Consider the following 17991-nt stretch of genomic DNA (forward strand, 5'->3'; position numbering starts at 1 on the left):
AGGGGCGCGGGGCCGGCGGCGGGGCCGAGCGGCCGCGGGCTGAGGCGAGGCGATCCGAGCGGCCGCGGGGGGCAACGGACAGAGCTCCGAAGGCCCGCGAGCCGCGGTCCGACCGCGACCTCTCCGTAGCCGAGCCCGCGGCTGACGAGCGGTGCGGAGCGGCCGGGTCGCCGGAGGTGCCGCCCCGCGCGGCGCAGCCAATGGCGTGTCGCGGGCCGGGCTGCGCGGCGCCGGGCTGCGTTGTGCAACGCGCCGGGCCGGGAAGGAAACCGTCACCCGGGGGGAGGCAGCGCTCACTCGGCATCTGCCGCGGCGGGAGCCCGGCCCGGCAGTCCGGCGAGGAGCCCGCGGGGCCGGCCTTCCTGCCGGGCATGAGCCGCCGCTAGGAGCGGCGCTGGGCGGGCGCGATGACCCACATGCTGCGCGCGGCGGCCCGCCGGCTGCAATGGAGCCGCTCCGGCGCCGCGAAGCGCGCTGCCTGCCTGCTGGCCGCGGCGTACGGGCTGAAGGTGCTCTACCCCGTCCTCCGGCGGCGGCTGAGGCGGGCGGGCTGCCGCGCTGAGCCGGGCCGGGGGGCGGCGCAGGGCGGCGGCGGCCGGGGCAGAGCCTCGCCGGCGGTCAACGCGGAGTTCTTGAAACAGCTGCTGGAGCTGCGCAAACTGTTCTTCCCCAAGCTGGTCAGCGCCGAGCTCGGCTTGTTGTGCCTCCACTCGGTCGCGCTGGTTTCCAGGACCTTCCTCTCCATTTATGTGGCGGCCCTCGACGGGAAGATCGTGAAGAGCATCGTGGAAAAAGAGCCCCGGAGCTTTGTCGTCAAGTTGGTCAAATGGCTGATGATCGCCATCCCGGCCACGTTCGTCAACAGCACCATCCGGTACCTGGAGTGCAAGCTGGCCCTCGCCTTCCGCACGCGCCTGGTGGATCACGCCTACGAGACCTACTTCGCCAACCAGACCTACTACCGAGTGATCAGCATGGACGGGCGGCTGGCCAACCCCGACCAGTCCCTCACCGAGGACATCATGATGTTCTCGCAGTCGGTGGCGCACCTCTACTCCAACCTCACCAAGCCCATCCTGGATGTCGTGCTCACCTCCTACACCCTGATCCGCACGGCGCGCTCCCGGGGCGCCAACCCCATCGGGCCCACGCTGCTGGCCGGCCTCGTCGTCTACGCCACGGCCCGCGTGCTCAAAGCCTGCTCGCCCAAGTTTGGCAAGCTGGTGGCCGAGGAGGCGCACAAGAAGGGCTATCTGCGCTTCATGCACTCGCGCATCATCGCCAACGTGGAAGAGATCGCCTTTTACCGGGGGCACAAGGTAAGGAGGGAAATCCGGGTGTGCTGGGCTTGCTCTCTCAGCACCGGAGCTGACCCGTGCTTCCCCTGACACCCTCTGCACGCACTCTGGTCCCTCTGACATTTAAACCTGTTTACAGCTCGCACTTCCCGTTTCCTAGGAAAATGCAATCTCACAGGCAGTGTCTGGGGGGAGCACAGTGCAGTTCCCTTGTGCTCTGACAGTGTTCCTGTTTTGCAGCTGTACCCTGTGCTTTTCTAGAAAGCCGATCGTTGCTATTGTTTTTCCCCCACCCAGTGCGCTCCGCTTAACTCTTCCAGGCTTTTCTTTTCCCTTCCTTGTTTGTGAGCTCCCAGCTTTAGTGCTGCAGGAATCGCTAGCAAGCCGCAGCAGAAAGTCTAGGGGAAGACTTTGTGATAGCACAGAGACCACAACAACCTTTGACACTCTTTTACATAGCTAAGCAAAGATGTAGTCATCAGAGCCTTAAAATAGCTTAAGTACAGTACTTCAGCAGCCATAGTTACATAAACTAACGGGTTGTTTTAAAGCCACCTTATGAAGGAGTTCTTCATATTTTTATTAGAAGTGGGTTTTGGCTGTTACAGCTTTCAAGCATGACTTGAAAAAACAAGTGGTTTCACATAAAGTGAAAATGAGGACTGGTAACTAGCCCGAGGTGTTGCCAACTCTTTCAGTCCAAGCAACAATTATATAATGCAGATGGTTTGTTTTGGTAGAAGCAGTCGTTCTCCAGGGCTGCCTACCATAGTGTTTGCAGTGCAGCTAAATTAAACAGTTTCTTCTGTTCCCACATCTTCTGGCTTTAACTGAGTGCATGATGTCATACTGACTTGGAACTATCTTTGACTTGTTAAACCTCTTGGGATAATTCTCTCTTCCTCTAGGCCGTTCACAAAAACAAGAAGCATTGCATTTCAGCAAAGAGCTCTGCAGATTTAAGTCAGAGATAATTGATCCCCAAACACTTTATAATTTGAGGAGTCTCAGTTGCTGTGAAACTTTTCAGCTGCATCTTCATTAAAAGATGTAGAATCAATCTTGTTTTGATTGCTAGAGTCAGCTATAGTGACTACTCATATGTTCTTGTATGTATCAGAGATGCTAAAAGAACTGAAAGCTTCCCAGTGTGGCATAAAGGGACAGTGATATAAGTAAGAGCCAGGTCCTCTGGCTTCAATAAAACTGTGCACTTCAGCTGCAGGAATACAGCACTGTGACAATGAATGCTGCACAAAAGATGGCACTCAGGCACCACAGCTCTGGATACTCGATTAGTTCATGCACATGTGTGAATGTATCTTGCATGGTATGTATATTTTTGCTGTATTGTATAAATGTATTTTTTTTAAACTATAGGTGGAAATGAAACAACTGCAAAAAAGCTACAAGGCTTTGGCAGATCAAATGAATCTCATTTTATCCAAACGCTTATGGTACATCATGATAGAGCAGTTCCTGATGAAGTACGTGTGGAGTAGCTGTGGCATGGTCATGGTCGCTGTGCCCATCATCACTGCAACAGGATTTGCAGATGGCGGTAACACCATTTTTACTTATTTCCAAATGGTTCTGTAAAGTTACATCCTCAAAAAACTAATTTCCTTCAGTGTTGTTCACATTTCTTTATTGTTCACAGCCTTTTTTTTTTTTTTAACCACATCCGTGTCTCATGTGTAACTCAGGCATAGCAAGTCAGCTGAGGGGGGAGCAATGCAGAAGACACAGTTTAGAGCATAAACCTGACAGAGTTATCATTTGGGACTTAAGGGGTACTCCCTTGAGATTACAGTGACAGTTGCAGTTCTCATTCACTGGCTGTTATTGGGATGGCATGCTGGTTCTTGCAGCAACTCCTACTATTTTAAAAAATGATACTTCTTGCTAGCTTTCCTAGAAAGCTTATCTCCTTGTTCTGTAAGCCACAGTGTAATTATAGCTAGTTATTGTATTACATGTTGGCTGTTAGGAATTGCTGTTTTCCCCTGACTCACTGGGAAAGAGCAATGAAGTTCTTGTTTGAGGCTTTGGTGTCATCATTTTTGACATTCTGTTGACATAACTTCTCCAAGAAGTGAATTGAGACTGTTGTTATTGTAAATGCTATAGGAAAAAAGAGAGCAGAAAGGAAGGTAGTTAGGGAGGTGGGATGAAGACAAGTCAGGGAGTTTGCCTCAACAGGTTGCCTTATGCACAGGTGGAACTGCAGAAAACACTACGAACTCCATAGGATTCATTAAGCACTACAATGTAAGCAGAAGGACGAGTTTTAAATTTGGTACCTTTAAATAGGAATAAAGGTGTTGTTTTCGGTGCGGGTTTTGGTAAGGACGTTTCAAATCAGGGCTGTTCAACTCAGTTGCCAAGCTCAGTTCGACCTGCCCACACATTATTTAGTAGTCTCACAATTGTGCTTGCACGTGGCTGTGTGCTCAGCTGCCTGAGCTGCTGCCTGTCACATGGCTCGGGGGACACCATATCAGCACCCTGGCTGGCATCCTGCTAACAGCTTCAGAAATATCAGGAGGTCCTGTTCCAAACAGAAGAGTTTGTAAAAGTTGTTTCACCTCATGCAACCAGTGAATGTTGTGCAAGCGAAGCAGAAGTGCTGAGTGAGAATCACCATCAGTGTGAGAGTGCCATCATCAGTGTAAGAGTCTGTCTGCTAGGATGAGAATGAGTGAAGTCAGAGAAAAGTAATTTGGTTGCACACTGTATGTATCTCCGTGATATTACCGCATGAATAAAAAATGAAAAAGACTGTCTTCTGCAAGGATTAAGCCACAGTGAAAGTATAAAGAACAAATGATGGATAATTGATTTGCGTGCATGCTCAACTAAATAGCATTCTTATTACTTGTGAGTACACTTTTGATAAATATTTTTGAAATGTAGAAAAAGAAGATACAATTCATGTTGTAAAGCAGAAGAATATTTGTACCAGCAGCATAACGTTAGAGCATGAAACTTACTATGGAGCCCTGAGGCATATTGTAATGGTTCTTCATAAACATGTAATTAGCACTGACAAATGATACTGTCAGAACCAGTGTATAACAAGTATTGAAAGAATTGAACAGACTTGAACTTGGATCAAACATTTATCTAGCTGGCAAAGCGGTGCCTTATGCCTCAGCAGGTCAGGTGCTAGTTAATTCAAATCTGAAGGAACAGATGTTGGACTTCAGGACAAATTGCCAGAATAAAGGAAGTGCATAAAACTTGTTCCGTGACCAGACCTGAGACTTCGGGTGTAAAGCAGCAGATTTCATACACTTCTTCAGGGGAAAGAAAGAAATTTAAAAAAATATATGTATATCCTGCAATAAAAAGAAAAGAAAAAAAATCATTTTTAATGGGGATATTTAGGAAATAGGAAATTAACTGGCAAAGTGAAGGTTTCCATTTGATATTTCTCATTTTTGTTGTATTAAACCTTTGGTGTTTCAAAGGTCTCATCGGTTTCTGAAAAGTAGCCATTTTTGACAATAAGACTCAGATTTTTCTGGACATAATGAACTCTTGTTTTGGTTATAACACAAGAAGGAGTATCAATTATATAAATGAAAAGGGAAATGTTTACATATTGCATGAAGTAGGGACAATCTGTCTGCACTGTTTCAATGTCACACTTCTTCAAACAGGAGGCAAGTCCACAAAATGTTGATGGGTTTGACATGTAAGAGATGTTTTGAAACAGCAAAACACTCATAAATTCTGTGTAGTTTTAATTTGTCAAATTCCCCCCCCCTTGGAGTATGCTTAAAATAAACAGTATGCAGAGACCTCCATGTTGCTGGTAAATGAGCTAGCCTGGGTGCTGGAAACAGCTGTAAGCAAATGCATCCAGGAGGAAATACTGCTTTAGGCCAGTTCCTAAGTGATTTATTTTTGGTAATTCTACATACTGTGGGCTGCATGAGCTATAATCCCAACAAAACCAGTAAAATTTGGCTCTCTGAGAAATCAGAAACAAATGTTATTTTAGTTTATAGCAGTGAGTTAACTGAATTCTTGCTATCACCAAAGTTTACTCTTCTTGGAGTGAAAATGACTTTGTAAATAAATGAGGTCAACATGTGCAGGAGTTTCATAATCCCTCCTTTCTTTGCAAGAGACTTCATCTTCTCTTTTTTTTTTTTTTTAAACCATGCCTCTCCTTGTGGCCTAAGTGGCGAGATTGCACACAATCAGATGACAGTGTACTTACTGGGTAATTGATTAAATTATTAAAAAATTACGTTATAGAAACACTTGAGGACAGGAAAAACATATAGCTGAGGTATAGAAGCAAGGTTAATATATGAGAAATATAAAAAGTTTTCTACAAATGATCCATATAATATTTCAGTGATTCAAACTTAATTACGTAGGGATGCATTTTTGAATGTGAATGAAAAAGATAGTATTTAGATTTGCGTGTCTAATAAAGATAAGATAGATCTGGCTTTGATGCTGCCTGTAGATTTCTGGAGTCTGATCTTGCCAGGGAGGTGAGGCAGTTCCCAAGTGAATGAATATTATTTGTTGTATTCTTCTGGGGTTTGATGAACAGATAAACTGTTGTGAGAGAGAGAGGTATTTTATTCAAACACGTCTTTAAGAGAAGAACTTACTGCTTTCTTATAATAATATTGCCATGTTACAAAGTTTGCGTAAGAGAGATAAATGTCTCTTTTGTAAATAAGTAGGTAAATAAGTAAGACTGAAAACGAGTATGTGAATGCAAAAGCAGTAAAAAAGTGCTATCAAAAATCTGCTTCAGATCAGTGCTTTGGTTTCACTTTTTCATATTTTGAAAAATTGTAAATTGGATAATTAAGTGTTAAGATGAAATTACCCAAGGAGACAAACAGTTTAAAAGAATAGGATATTTGGCATAAGAAGATGCATTTCGTACATTCCCCTTTGTTACCAAGCTATCTATGCTAATTACATTCAACAGTTCTTTCTGAAAGGTTGTTTTTATAGAGTTTAATTTTTCTTAATTTAAAAGCTCCCATTTTGATGATGATTTAATCTATGGAGATGATTTTCAGAAGAAGATTTTAACAGAGTTTTCTTCTTTTAAAAAACTTTTAGAATTAGAAGATGGCCAGAAGCAGGCAATGGTTAGTGAAAGAACAGAAGCTTTTACCACATCACGAAACCTACTGATCTCTGGTGCAGATGCTATTGAAAGGATTATGTCTTCATACAAAGAGGTATTGTACATCAGTCATGTGCAAAACGCAAAGGAAGTAAAAGTAAAATGGGTTTACATCTAATGTAAAATTTAAAAAAATATATTATTTTTTAAGTTAAATACTGTCTCAACTAAATCTATGGCAAACTTTGAACTGATAGTTTGGTCTTTAGAGTTAAGTCCACACAGGGTCTAAAGTGCACAGCTGTCGATAATGATGCAACACATAGATATTATCTTTAACACCTATGTTCAAATGCCATCTGAGAGCAATAGAAATTCCCAGAATCTGGCTGATAGAGGTTCAGAGCCTTCTTCTGCTTGTAGCACAAACCTGAGTTCAGGTTGTCCTCTTCTCAGTGGACCAGTGTATTGGAACTCTCACGTTGAAAAGTGTATGAAATGTAAAAAGAATTGAATACTTACTTCCTGTCCACTTAAATTGTTCTGAACCTGTTCATTTGTAAGTAATTTTGTACAGCAGAGAAATTTTATCAGGGAAAATCTGCTGTATGACTGCAGATAGCCCAGAAATGCAGGATGTTTGTCTGGAGGATCAGATATGGCTGTCATCACCCCAGTTCCAGTCTGTCTGTGATCTCTCCAGGGGATTTCTCTAGGCACAGACTATTAAGCAAATGAAAATCCAGGCAAAGCTGTTACACTTCTCAGTGTTTCCTTCTGAATGTGGTTCTGTGTTTGTTGAGTTAGTTTTTGTTCATCCCTTTGGTGGGGACACCTTTTCCCAGTGCAGTGGGAGGAGGCATGCGCTGCAATCAAAGATTATGAATTCCTTTACTTGGAATCCAGACTGAATAGCTACAGCTTTTTAAATTGGAAGAGGAGGGGTAGTTTGGCACCTTCAAACAGTCTCTGATAAGGCCAGAGTCTACGTTGTTTTTCCACAGAGTTCTAATGGACTGTGATTTTGACTTATGCAGCCTTGGCTGTTTCCCTGTCTGACCTCTGCTCTAGAGGGACTGCCAGATAACCTATTATACACTGATGTTATTCAACTTTATTTTCAATATCTAAGTCATTTATATGATCCGTGTGGGGACTTACAAACATTGTGTATTTATTTTTTGGAAAAACAAATTCCCTGCAACATAGTAGTAACAGCTGAACAAACTCATGAGATTTATCATATAGTGAAATTATAATGCAGCCAGCATGAGATCAAAAATCAGCTCTTTGAGCTTCTATCTTAAATTTACACTTTACTTTTCTTAAAGAAATACTGCAGTACTTCAACCAGTTTATCATTCCTGCTTTGTGGTTCAGGCAGTTTCCAATATGACAGCAAGCTTCAATCCACTTCAAGTGGTAGTGAGGCTTCAGTTCCTGCCTGCCCAATCCACCCAAGTGCCCACTTTCCAGTCAGCATTGTTCAGCTTGCAAATAACATTGGCTCATCTTTTGTTTGTGGGTCAATATTTAGATGGTAGCGTTTAGTGTTATGATGAAGCAAGTTTGTAGGATCGTGATTTGGAAACTTCCTACACATTTTTTTTATTGTGGGGTGCAGTTGTTACACTTTTCATTCATTGTATGCAGGATTTTCTCCATCAAGCACCAATGCTTGTTGGTGGAATTGAAATATTGGCTGGTTATTCACTTTAAGCTGAGTTTTTTGAGATATTGTGTAATTGTTAATCTCCAGGGGAGCAATGACCCTGTCTAGTACTCAGATCTGTGTCTAGTACAGTGAAATTTTCACGATTGTTTCTTCATATATTAAATGTTTTTATGCCCATTGCAGGTGGAATGAATTATGGGTTGTATGTATTTAACTACAGCAAGCTAAATATTTTATAATCTCATGCTGGTTTTCTCACTATTCTTATCTTGCTCTCTGTGTTTACTGTAAAAATCTTTCATTTTAAAAACATCTCATAATTCACACATAATATGATGCCCAGGTTTAGTTCTTTGCTGCCAGCAGATGGAGGTAGTTCTTTAGGAGTTTTGGCGATGTCAGTGCCTGTGAATAAGAAATCTCCTGGAGCAGAGATCTGTTCTTCCTGTTTTCACCAGGTGGTAACTGAGATAAAGGGATAAAAAAAATCATAAAGCCCTATAAGAGATTTCACTATTTTAAAAATTCCCATCTGCAATCCAGAATCTCAGATTTGGCTCTGGTACCCCAGCATGCAGATTATAGGACAGTCATTTTTTTTCTGTGCTGTATTTTTCATTAGCAAATACCCTTGTGCTACCCGTTTTAACACAGGAGAAACACATCTTTCTCACTGGAGATTTGGAGAACACAAGGAAGTAAACATATAATTACAGGTGCCTATTTTTCTAACTGCTGTCAGTTTATTTTTCTTGAAAATGCAGAAATTTTGTTTTTCTCTTGTGTGATAGGCTATTTTGAACTAAGCTAGGAATTCTGCCTAGGTTAAAGATTGTACTGATCGATGAAAAAGAGCAGCAGTCCCTGCAACCTCCTTATTTATTGGAGCAATAGTAAATTACATTGGCTAGCATCTATCCTCCTCAGACTGTGTCTGCTGGCTGTTACAAGCCGTGGGTGGCATTTTGGTTAGGACGGAATCTCAAAGGAGGAAGAACTGATAGGTGACAAAAGATGCATCACTGATCTTTCCAGAGTAATAACTGAGAATACTTAGAATAGCTGGGAATGTTTTTCATGAATCTTTGGCCAAGCATTTCATTTACAGAATCTGTGAAGTATAACTGAAATGAGGCATTTGTTGTTTCACAGGTTACTGAGTTAGCAGGATACACAGCCCGTGTCTACAACATGTTTTCTGTCTTCGATGAGGTGAAGAGAGGCATCTACAAGAGAACTGCTGTTATTCAAGGCTCTGAAAACAACAGTAAGAATGAAGATAAAATAGAATCACATGTCAATGGACCCTTAGAAATCAAAGGTAATTAAGTCACATTTTTTATATCTTTCTCCTGGGGGAATGCCTGGCTGGTGCAGAGGGCAGTAGATGAACAGGATTTGTTTCTACAACAAATCATTCTCTCAGTTTCAGTGCCCCAGAGACCATGTTGCCTTCTGTTTTATCTTTCTGCTGTTTTGTAACTCTGTGCTTGTGCAGTGCTTTTCTAAAACATTTCCACAGAGATTGCTCAAATGTTTTCTGTGAAAACTTACAGTGAAAAGGGTATTTCAGCTGTACTATTTTAAGTGGTGGTTGTGGTGATGGTGTTGTTATCACTGCATGGACAGTGCCTGCTTTTCTCTAACTTTTTTTTTTTCTTTCCAAAAAATGGAGACTGTAACATTTTCGCCTTTAAACATCATTATTTTGTTTAGGGTAGGAGGGAAAGAGAAATTGATTCAGTAGTTTTTGACAAAAATAATAATTTGTTTTCACTTACTCTCAGCCTTTGCTCACTTTTTCATCTTGTAGTGAGGATATTCTACTGGAAATGGGCTGACAACTCTCTCTGCCCCCCTCTCCCAAATAACCTGATGAACATGCAGCTTCTTCCTCCCATCCCTACCTTGTATCATTCTGGTGCCTCTGTCTTTCTGTGTGCACTCTTTACAAAGCATTTCCTGTGTTCATCTGTTTCTTATTGTGCTCCATTATACACCATCTCCCTTTTTTATCTTCTTTGGTGTTGGAAAACCTCATTCTCACCCTCCAGTTTCTGAACACTTAAATCTCACTAGAGTGGAAGGCACCAGAGCACTCTTTACGAAATAGTTTTTCTGACACTTTCAACAGCGTTACCCTTCTGCACAAATTTCTCAATGGTCTGCTGAGAAGGCTCTTCAAAACAGTGTGATGCAGTGCAGTGGATAGCTGTGGAAACAGCTGATGCCTTAATCTTGTAGGTCTTGGCAGTGTTTGGCTGGCATTTGATGTTGTACAGCTGTTACATTTTGTCATGTACGAGAGAGAAATTCATTTTGTTATTTGAAGCAGGAAAGTAATTTGGGGGCCATTTAGATAACTCTGTATTTTAAAAACAAAAGGCAATACATTCAGATGTGAAAGAGTGCTGTTTGTGTTTCCTTTTGAGCTTTGATTCCACCAGAGTGGCAGTCTCACCTAGCCTGAATTCCCCCCACATTGCAGTGGCTAGCAATTGGTATGCAGAGATTGCAGGCTCTCAGAGGCAGCTAGCCAGTACAGAACTCTAGGCACAAGGATTTAAGCAGAATTGAGGCCAGATGAATCTAGGCCACAGGCCCTGGACTTTTTTTGACAAGAGCCATTGTATGCTGGCTTTCCTCCTTTCTTTCAGTCTTGGTACTTCAGAAATCCCCGCAAAGTGGATTTGTATGTGGATAAAAGTACAAGTGCTCACATGCATGTACATTTCCACTGTTAGAAAAGAAAACTCTTAATATTCAGCTTTTCAACAGGCTTTTTCAGCACAGACTCCTTTTAAATTGTCCGATACAAACTTATGTACCTGAGGAATGATTATGCTTTGCCTTGCATTCACCATTGCCAAGAAGAACATTGTGAAAATATGGAAAGTATTAGAATATTTTTAAGAGACGATTATATTGCTATATATATAAGGTATCTAATAATTCAGAATTTCAAAGTTGGAATATGGTTGTATACATCTGTACAGAAGTTCTGTAAAATTGTATTTCTGATTACACGGTTTGAAAGCACACTGGTTGCCAAGTGCTCTGAACTTTAGGGAATGGGAATAAAGTTTACTTAGTACTTAGTTTACTATTTTGTATCATACATCTTTTTTTAAACTACAGTTTTTCTACTGTAATTGCATTCTTCAGAAACATGAGTGAATTTTGCAAATTTGCTTGAGATCTTCTCCACAGTTAGGTGCCAAATCATGTGCAAATATTTCTGTAATTGGAGTGAAAAAAGGTACAGCCCTTTTCTGAGAAGTGTCTTGGCCAAATCTGTCTGCCTTTTCATGAACCTGCGAAAACTGCATGGCTGGTGGGGTGTGGTTGATCTCCCAGCTCTATATCAAGTGCCATTGGGAAGTTTGAAGGTGATAGAGTCTGTCAGTGGTATGAGAAGGTTGCAATAATGGTTTTTTTTTTCAATAGTAAAACAGTTTTGTTTTCCATGGTTTCATGTTGGTGCTACTGAACTGTTTTAAATGAAACTTATGTTAGGGAAAAATAGCACTTAGATTGATAAATGAAAGAGAATTTTTTTTCAGCTTTCTGTAATTTGGCAAAGTTGGAAGCAACTGAACAAAGAGCCTTCTAATAGAAGATATGAGACTTTAACCTTAGCTGAAGGAAATACTACCAGATCCTATTGTAATGAGCTTAACTTTTCTGTAGCTTCATTTTCTTTTATTCAGGTTAATCTAAGTTTTAGAATATGCAGTCTTCTGATACAAAGGGAAATCCTTTTAGTTTGCTTCTTGTATGTAACAGTAATTTCTGGTACTCCTCTATGAATCTGGTTATTTAGGTTCTGTTAGAAGAGTGTATCAGCAGGCAACTGAGAAGGCAGTGTGTGTTTTTTTTTCTTTAATTACTCACAGAAGAATTAGTTTCCCAGTCCTTGTGTTACATATAACCAAATGTCTGATGGACATGTGTATTTAAAATTGCCACAAATTCAAATAGGAAGCATAGTTACTGGAGTGAAATATTTCCATTAATACTTCTTACAGACCTTGACGGTATCTGTGTCTTTAAAAACAGATAGAAGCAAGCCATTAAATATATTCTCCTTTGCTCTAATTGCTGGAGAAGACTGAACTGAGCTTACAGTTTCACAGCTGGTAGCAAAAGGAGATTCCATTTTCCAGTGAAATCTCCAAGTGAAGGTGAACTAGACTTCCCATGTCCTTGAACTTTTTTGCTGATGGATGACGACCACCTGCTTAAAACAACATATAGCAAATACAGGCAGGGTGTGAATAATTGTCTTCATGGTGCATTATCTATTTATGATGCATATTGTCTATTTATGATGAAATATAGGATTCATTACACACTCTTGGCTAATATTGACAGTGTAATTCTGATCAGCTAAATTTTTCACTTGAGGAACCTGGGGAGCATAAAACAGTTTTTGAAACTCACTAACTTACGCTTCCCAGCTGTGCACAGAGGCTGTTGGGTATCATTGCTTAATGGGAGGTTTCAAAAAATATTAAGTGTTGCTTTTTTTTGTTTCTTTTTAGGAAAAGTTATTGATGTTGAACATGGAATAATTTGTGACAATGTTCCTATTATTACCCCGAATGGCGATGTGGTGGTTTCCAGACTAAACTTCAAAGTAAGATGATATGCAAGAATCTTCTGATTGTTGCCATCACATTAACATAAACAGCACAGAATTCATGTACCTTATGTTAAGTACTTGGCGGAGCATATGGATAAAAGGGGAAGTCCAGAAAGGTAGGCATAGTAGCTTTGTAGAGGCAGACTTGTGTAGTGCTCAGAGAAAAAGAAGAGAGGATTTGTAGTGCTGCTGACACATGAAAAATTAGACCTAGGATTTTAAGAGGTGTATATGAGAGTCCACATCCATGTTAGGTAACGTCAGTAAAATTGGGATGCTTGACTCACATGGGCTCCTTTAAAAGTCTGAGTTCACAGCAACTGTGAAACAGCTGAGTCTGTAGTTAGTTTTACCTGACAACCACGAAGAACAGTACTAATAGTTGTCAGCATGGTTCACAGTCCTTTACACTGTAACAGTGGAGTCTTTACTCCAAAAAAAAAAAAAAAAGAGTTTTTAAAAGACTGTTGTAGCTACACCTGGTACTGCTCTCTGTCCTTTACTGAATTTCTCCCATATATATCCTGATCTTATGTTCCGACACAGATGGTATTATTTTTAAAAATGGTTGAGATGACGGGAACAGTAATGTGAATAATTGCAACAGGCTCTTTAACTTAGCTAAAGCAGAGTTTTTTCTCTTATCACCTCTGTATGGAAATGGAGTAGTTGAACTAGCAGTGCAGGATCCTAGTTACAGCAAAGCTTCCAATGGCTCCAGTGTAGGAATTGCAGATTTGTGAAATTACAGCTTCAAAACCAAAGGGACAGTTATATTTATTTATTTGGCTCAACAAAGACATTATATAATGCAATTATAACAATCAGTGCATTTATATAAAATATTGACATTGTGATTGTGCATGAATATACACTCATATATACACAGAGTCCTATTTAAATGAATGAAAACAAATGTATTGCACCCAAAATAACAATGGTAATTATCTTTTCCAAAATCAATTGATCTAGCTCACATTGCTTGAATTAGTATTACTGATGGCTTAGCACTGCTCTTTGTGCTGTTAACGTCTTTGGACTGAATTTACATTAGAATAATTGATTCTGACTGTGATGGATTGATGTTATGATATAATTAGCATCACTTATAGAAATAGTCAGACTTTATGGAAATCATTTTATTTTTATATTTAACTCTACTGTTTCCAGAATGATTGCATTAAAAAATATGCAGGTAATTAATGAAAAGGGTAATAATTTGATATAAATGCTTGCATAACTCCTTCTAGGGGCCTTAGAGCACATCACAGTAACATCGTTTCATTTTCATTATCACTATAGGTTGAAGAGGGCATGAATCTTTTAATCACTGGTCCCAATGGGTGTGGAAAGAGTTCACTTTTCAGAATTTTAAGCGGTTTGTGGCCTGTGTATGAAGGAGTCCTCTACAAACCTCCTCCACAGCACATGTTTTATATACCACAAAGGTACGTGATACCTATTCAGCTGGTTACATGAATTTTGACCCTGCTGCTCTTATTTTCGATCTGAGATATCTTATGGCCTGGTTACAAGGGGCTAAGCACCACCTCAGCTGTACTGAGAGTGCTAAAAAATATTCATTCCTTGTTGTTGTTGATGCAAATCTTCAGTCACTGGAAATGGGTAGCTGAGGTACTCATCTTGTGGTGACTGCACTCCCCTGATGGCTAATGAGTTCTGGTTGATTGGGATCATGGCAACAGACTAGAATGTGAAACAGTTTGAAATAGACCTAGTACATTCCTAGTACATTCACTTTAAAACTCTAGATCAAAACCAGTGAGGATATTTGGGTTTCCAAATTTTGAATTGTTCAAAATAATTGTAAAAACTTCAGCTCTTATACTTCAAAACAAGAATCTAATCAAATAATAACTGCAAACTGCCTTTTTTTTTTTTTTTTTTTAATAACGGATGCTTGTTTCACTAAAGGAAACATGGCTGTTTTATTCTTCATTTGTGTTCTGACTTGTTGTTGGACTCTCTAACATAATTTATGCAGTTGATCCTGAAATGTCTCCTTGGAGACTTCTAAATAGGTTGTTTTGTGAAAGCAAAATCAAACACTGAGAATCTTTGATTGCTTTCTGTAGTTCATTTCTTCCCATGGGCAAAACAAATATTCACTATACAGTCTGTAGTCTTGTTTAAAAATACAAGCTATTAAGCTGAATGGAAAATAGTAACTGATGAACAGATTTTCCTTGCTGCAAATGAAAGTAACATAGAAAATCTGTCTATAATGTTTTCAAATTTATGTATAATTTATTGCCAGCCACTGTCACAAAAGTTCTACATGGAGACAATTTTGAAATCGAAGTGCATGACATGTAATGTTCTAGATTCTCCTAGAAATAATTGCATTATTTGAATGCTACTACCTAGACAAGAGATTTGATTTGGAAGTTGGGCAACAAAAGCAAATTACATACATGTGTTTACATACCTACACACAGTCTTCCTAGCAGAAAATCAGGAGGACTTGATTGTGCAAGATGTGAAGTTGGAAGGTGAAGTATATGAGGTTTCTACTTCAGCACCATTATTTTATGTCTTTTCTTTTAACAAAATCTCATACTAGCTTTAAAGTCATAGATTTCTTTGTTAGTGTCTTCATAAGTACTGACTTTTATGAACACTTCTGCAAGAGCTGCATTCTGGTTGTATAAGAAATGAGGTGTTCTGTAGTTGAATTCTTGTTTTTTGTCCCATGTTTATGCCTGCACAAATATCTCCTCTTTGAGATATACTGGCATACATAAATCATTGTTAGGAAAGAAGTAAAATGTGTGGAAATTTACTTCTTGGCCTCTTTCATTGTAGGTATTTGTCTGAGAAGGTTACCACCATGTTTTAAGCTGATGATTACTGAGTACCTGTGGTTCTTAGTTTGTAGTTATAAAGGATATATATATGTCTCTCTCTATCTATCTATATATATGTATATATGGATAGATGTAGATATATATATAGATATGTCTATATATGTCCTTTATATCCCTTTCATATGCCATTTTATAAACTATTCTATAGAAGATGGTGTATAAAAATCTCGCAGGTTAATTAAGTACAGTAGGTGATTACAAAATATGTATAAGGTGATTACAAAATGTGACTTCTTTTTTTATTCTCTTCAGTTGAAGGCTGTAAGGCATTGGGGACATGATTTTTTTCTTTTGCTATGTTCAAAATCCCTAGTGAGAAGCAGTGCTGTGTAATAATTAGCAATAATTTTAAGAGTACAGGATGGTTGTGGAAAAAAGTATTTTTACTTATTCTTCTTCTGAAGAAAATACCAATATACAAACAAGGAAAACTAGTTTTGGAGACACTGTTTGCCTCGTTTCTTTAATAAGTCTTTGCTCAGTTTTTCTTTTTTGTTCTATTTCACTTCATCAAACTTTGAACTCCACACAGAGTGTTTGGTTTTCCTATTCTCAAATCTCAAAGATTTTACCTTTGCAGTAGCTATAAGAGTTACAATCCTTGTTTTCTTCTTTTCTGATGAATGCAGGCAAAAATCAAATTCAGCATTTTTGAAGTGTCTGCTAATGTTAGGTGATCCATTTGAAATAGACAAGGCTTTTATTTTTGAGAATATTTAACTCTTCTGCAGCACATTTTGTGTTAAGTTTTGGTAATACCAACTGTATTTCCAGTATTCCTAGCAGTCTGATTGCAGATAGTGAACAATTGTGAACATTTTGGTTTAAGTGACCTTACCTGCTTCTATTCTGTAGTCAGATCAGAAATAAAGAGGTGACAAGGGCAGTATTCACTAATGTTATCATTGTGTCACAGGCTGAATGCTGACTTTTCTCATCAGCTTGAGGCCTTCATTCAGGCAGTTGAAGCAAAATGCCTCATTATATGTTTTTCAAAACAGTATTTCAGAATTCCCATTGTGTGAAATGTTCCTGAAATCAGTTTCATTCTTAGGTGACACAAAAGCTATTCTCATTTTTTTGTTGTTGCAGAAAATCTTGAGTTTCAGCTACTTCTGTTCTCTGTGTGATACTTGTCCCTTCTCAGAGCAATATCTGAGGCAGACTTGCCTGCAGCCCTTCCCACTGACGTCCCCTTTAATCTTGAAGAATCAAGGCTCTCTTTGTGTTCAGGCAGATTTACTAAGGGGCTGTTTGAGGGAACCCAATCCTATTTGCTGGGTTTTGATTTCTGTAAACATTATTTGTTTTTAGTTGTTTTCCTCTAATTTTGCAGTGCTGGAAGAGTTTCCTCCAGCACACTTCTTCATTTCAGATATCTCAGCCAGCAACTAGGATTCAGCTTGCATCTCTGCCATCCTCTTGACCCCAGAAGTTGGCGTACAACATCTTAGCAGTGGGTCCTGAAGGTATCACTCCTATGCAGTCCATTCCAATAGCATCCCCCAGGAGAAAAGGTACAGTGTGGAGGTCAGAGAATCATAGGGGTTGGAAGGACCTCTAGAGATCATGGAGCCCAATCCCCTGCTAAAGCATGTTCCCTACAGTAGGTCACACAGGTAGGCATCCAGATGGGTCTTGAATATCTCCATAGAAAGAGACTCCACAGCCTCTCTGTCAGCCTGTTCCACTGAGGCCATCATGCTGCTCCTAGATTGTATACAGGAAATCTGAGGGACATTGCCACGCCTTGACTCCACATGAGCTCTGCACTCCTTTGTCCCATGTACGGGGTTCTTCCACCCAGTTTGCAGTGAGCCAGTTCCACATACAGAGCCAAGACTTTTTAATTTCAGTTTTGCACAAAATTAGGTGCCAGGTGGTGATACCATAAAGGTAGCACACCTTCACAGATCACGACATGATATCGATGTAATTCTGTGCATGCATTTGTTGTTTACAAGCAAAATCAATAGATACATCTTACTTCATAGTTTTCTATTAACATGTATCCCAGTTAGCATGCTTGCTGCCTGCTGGTGTGGGTAGAGTGGGGCTTTTCGCATCAAACTGAGATGGTGGTTGCAATCTCCTCCTGCCACCTTTACTTTTCCCCAAGTTGCTAGATTTTGCAGATGTGGCTGATTTTTTTTTATGACCTATGCCATTCAGATGTTCCTGTTTTTCAGTTCCTTTGGCTTCTTGCTAAGAACAATCTTTTTTTTTTTTTTAATGTTTTTGGTTAGTTTCTTACTAGTCTACTATTTTATTTTACTGAACAGCTGTTTTGTATTAGCCTTTCTGGTTCTGTTATCCTGCTAGACTACAGCCATAAAAAACACTATTAAGGTATTTCCTTTCCAAGGGGTAACAGG

At 40.0% G+C, this 17991-nt stretch overlaps 1 protein-coding gene across 1 annotated transcript in view; it reads left to right on the top strand.

Moving 5' to 3' along the window:
• Window positions 1-38: 38 nt before the first annotated feature.
• The window catches only part of ABCD2 (ATP binding cassette subfamily D member 2), a 46485-nt gene continuing 28532 nt past the window's right edge, over window positions 39-17991 (top strand). Inside the window, exons 1-6 of the mRNA XM_031601067.2 lie at window positions 39-1319; window positions 2679-2859; window positions 6402-6523; window positions 9236-9404; window positions 12628-12722; window positions 14031-14176. Coding sequence (XP_031456927.1) covers window positions 408-1319; window positions 2679-2859; window positions 6402-6523; window positions 9236-9404; window positions 12628-12722; window positions 14031-14176 — 1625 coding nt within the window. The 5' untranslated portion in view covers window positions 39-407. The remainder of the gene's footprint in view (window positions 1320-2678; window positions 2860-6401; window positions 6524-9235; window positions 9405-12627; window positions 12723-14030; window positions 14177-17991) is intronic.

Source organism: Phasianus colchicus, chromosome 1 (genome assembly GCF_987193195.1).
Source record: "Phasianus colchicus chromosome 1, bPhaCol1.hap1.1, whole genome shotgun sequence".
Classification (NCBI taxonomy): Eukaryota; Metazoa; Chordata; class Aves; order Galliformes; family Phasianidae; genus Phasianus; species Phasianus colchicus.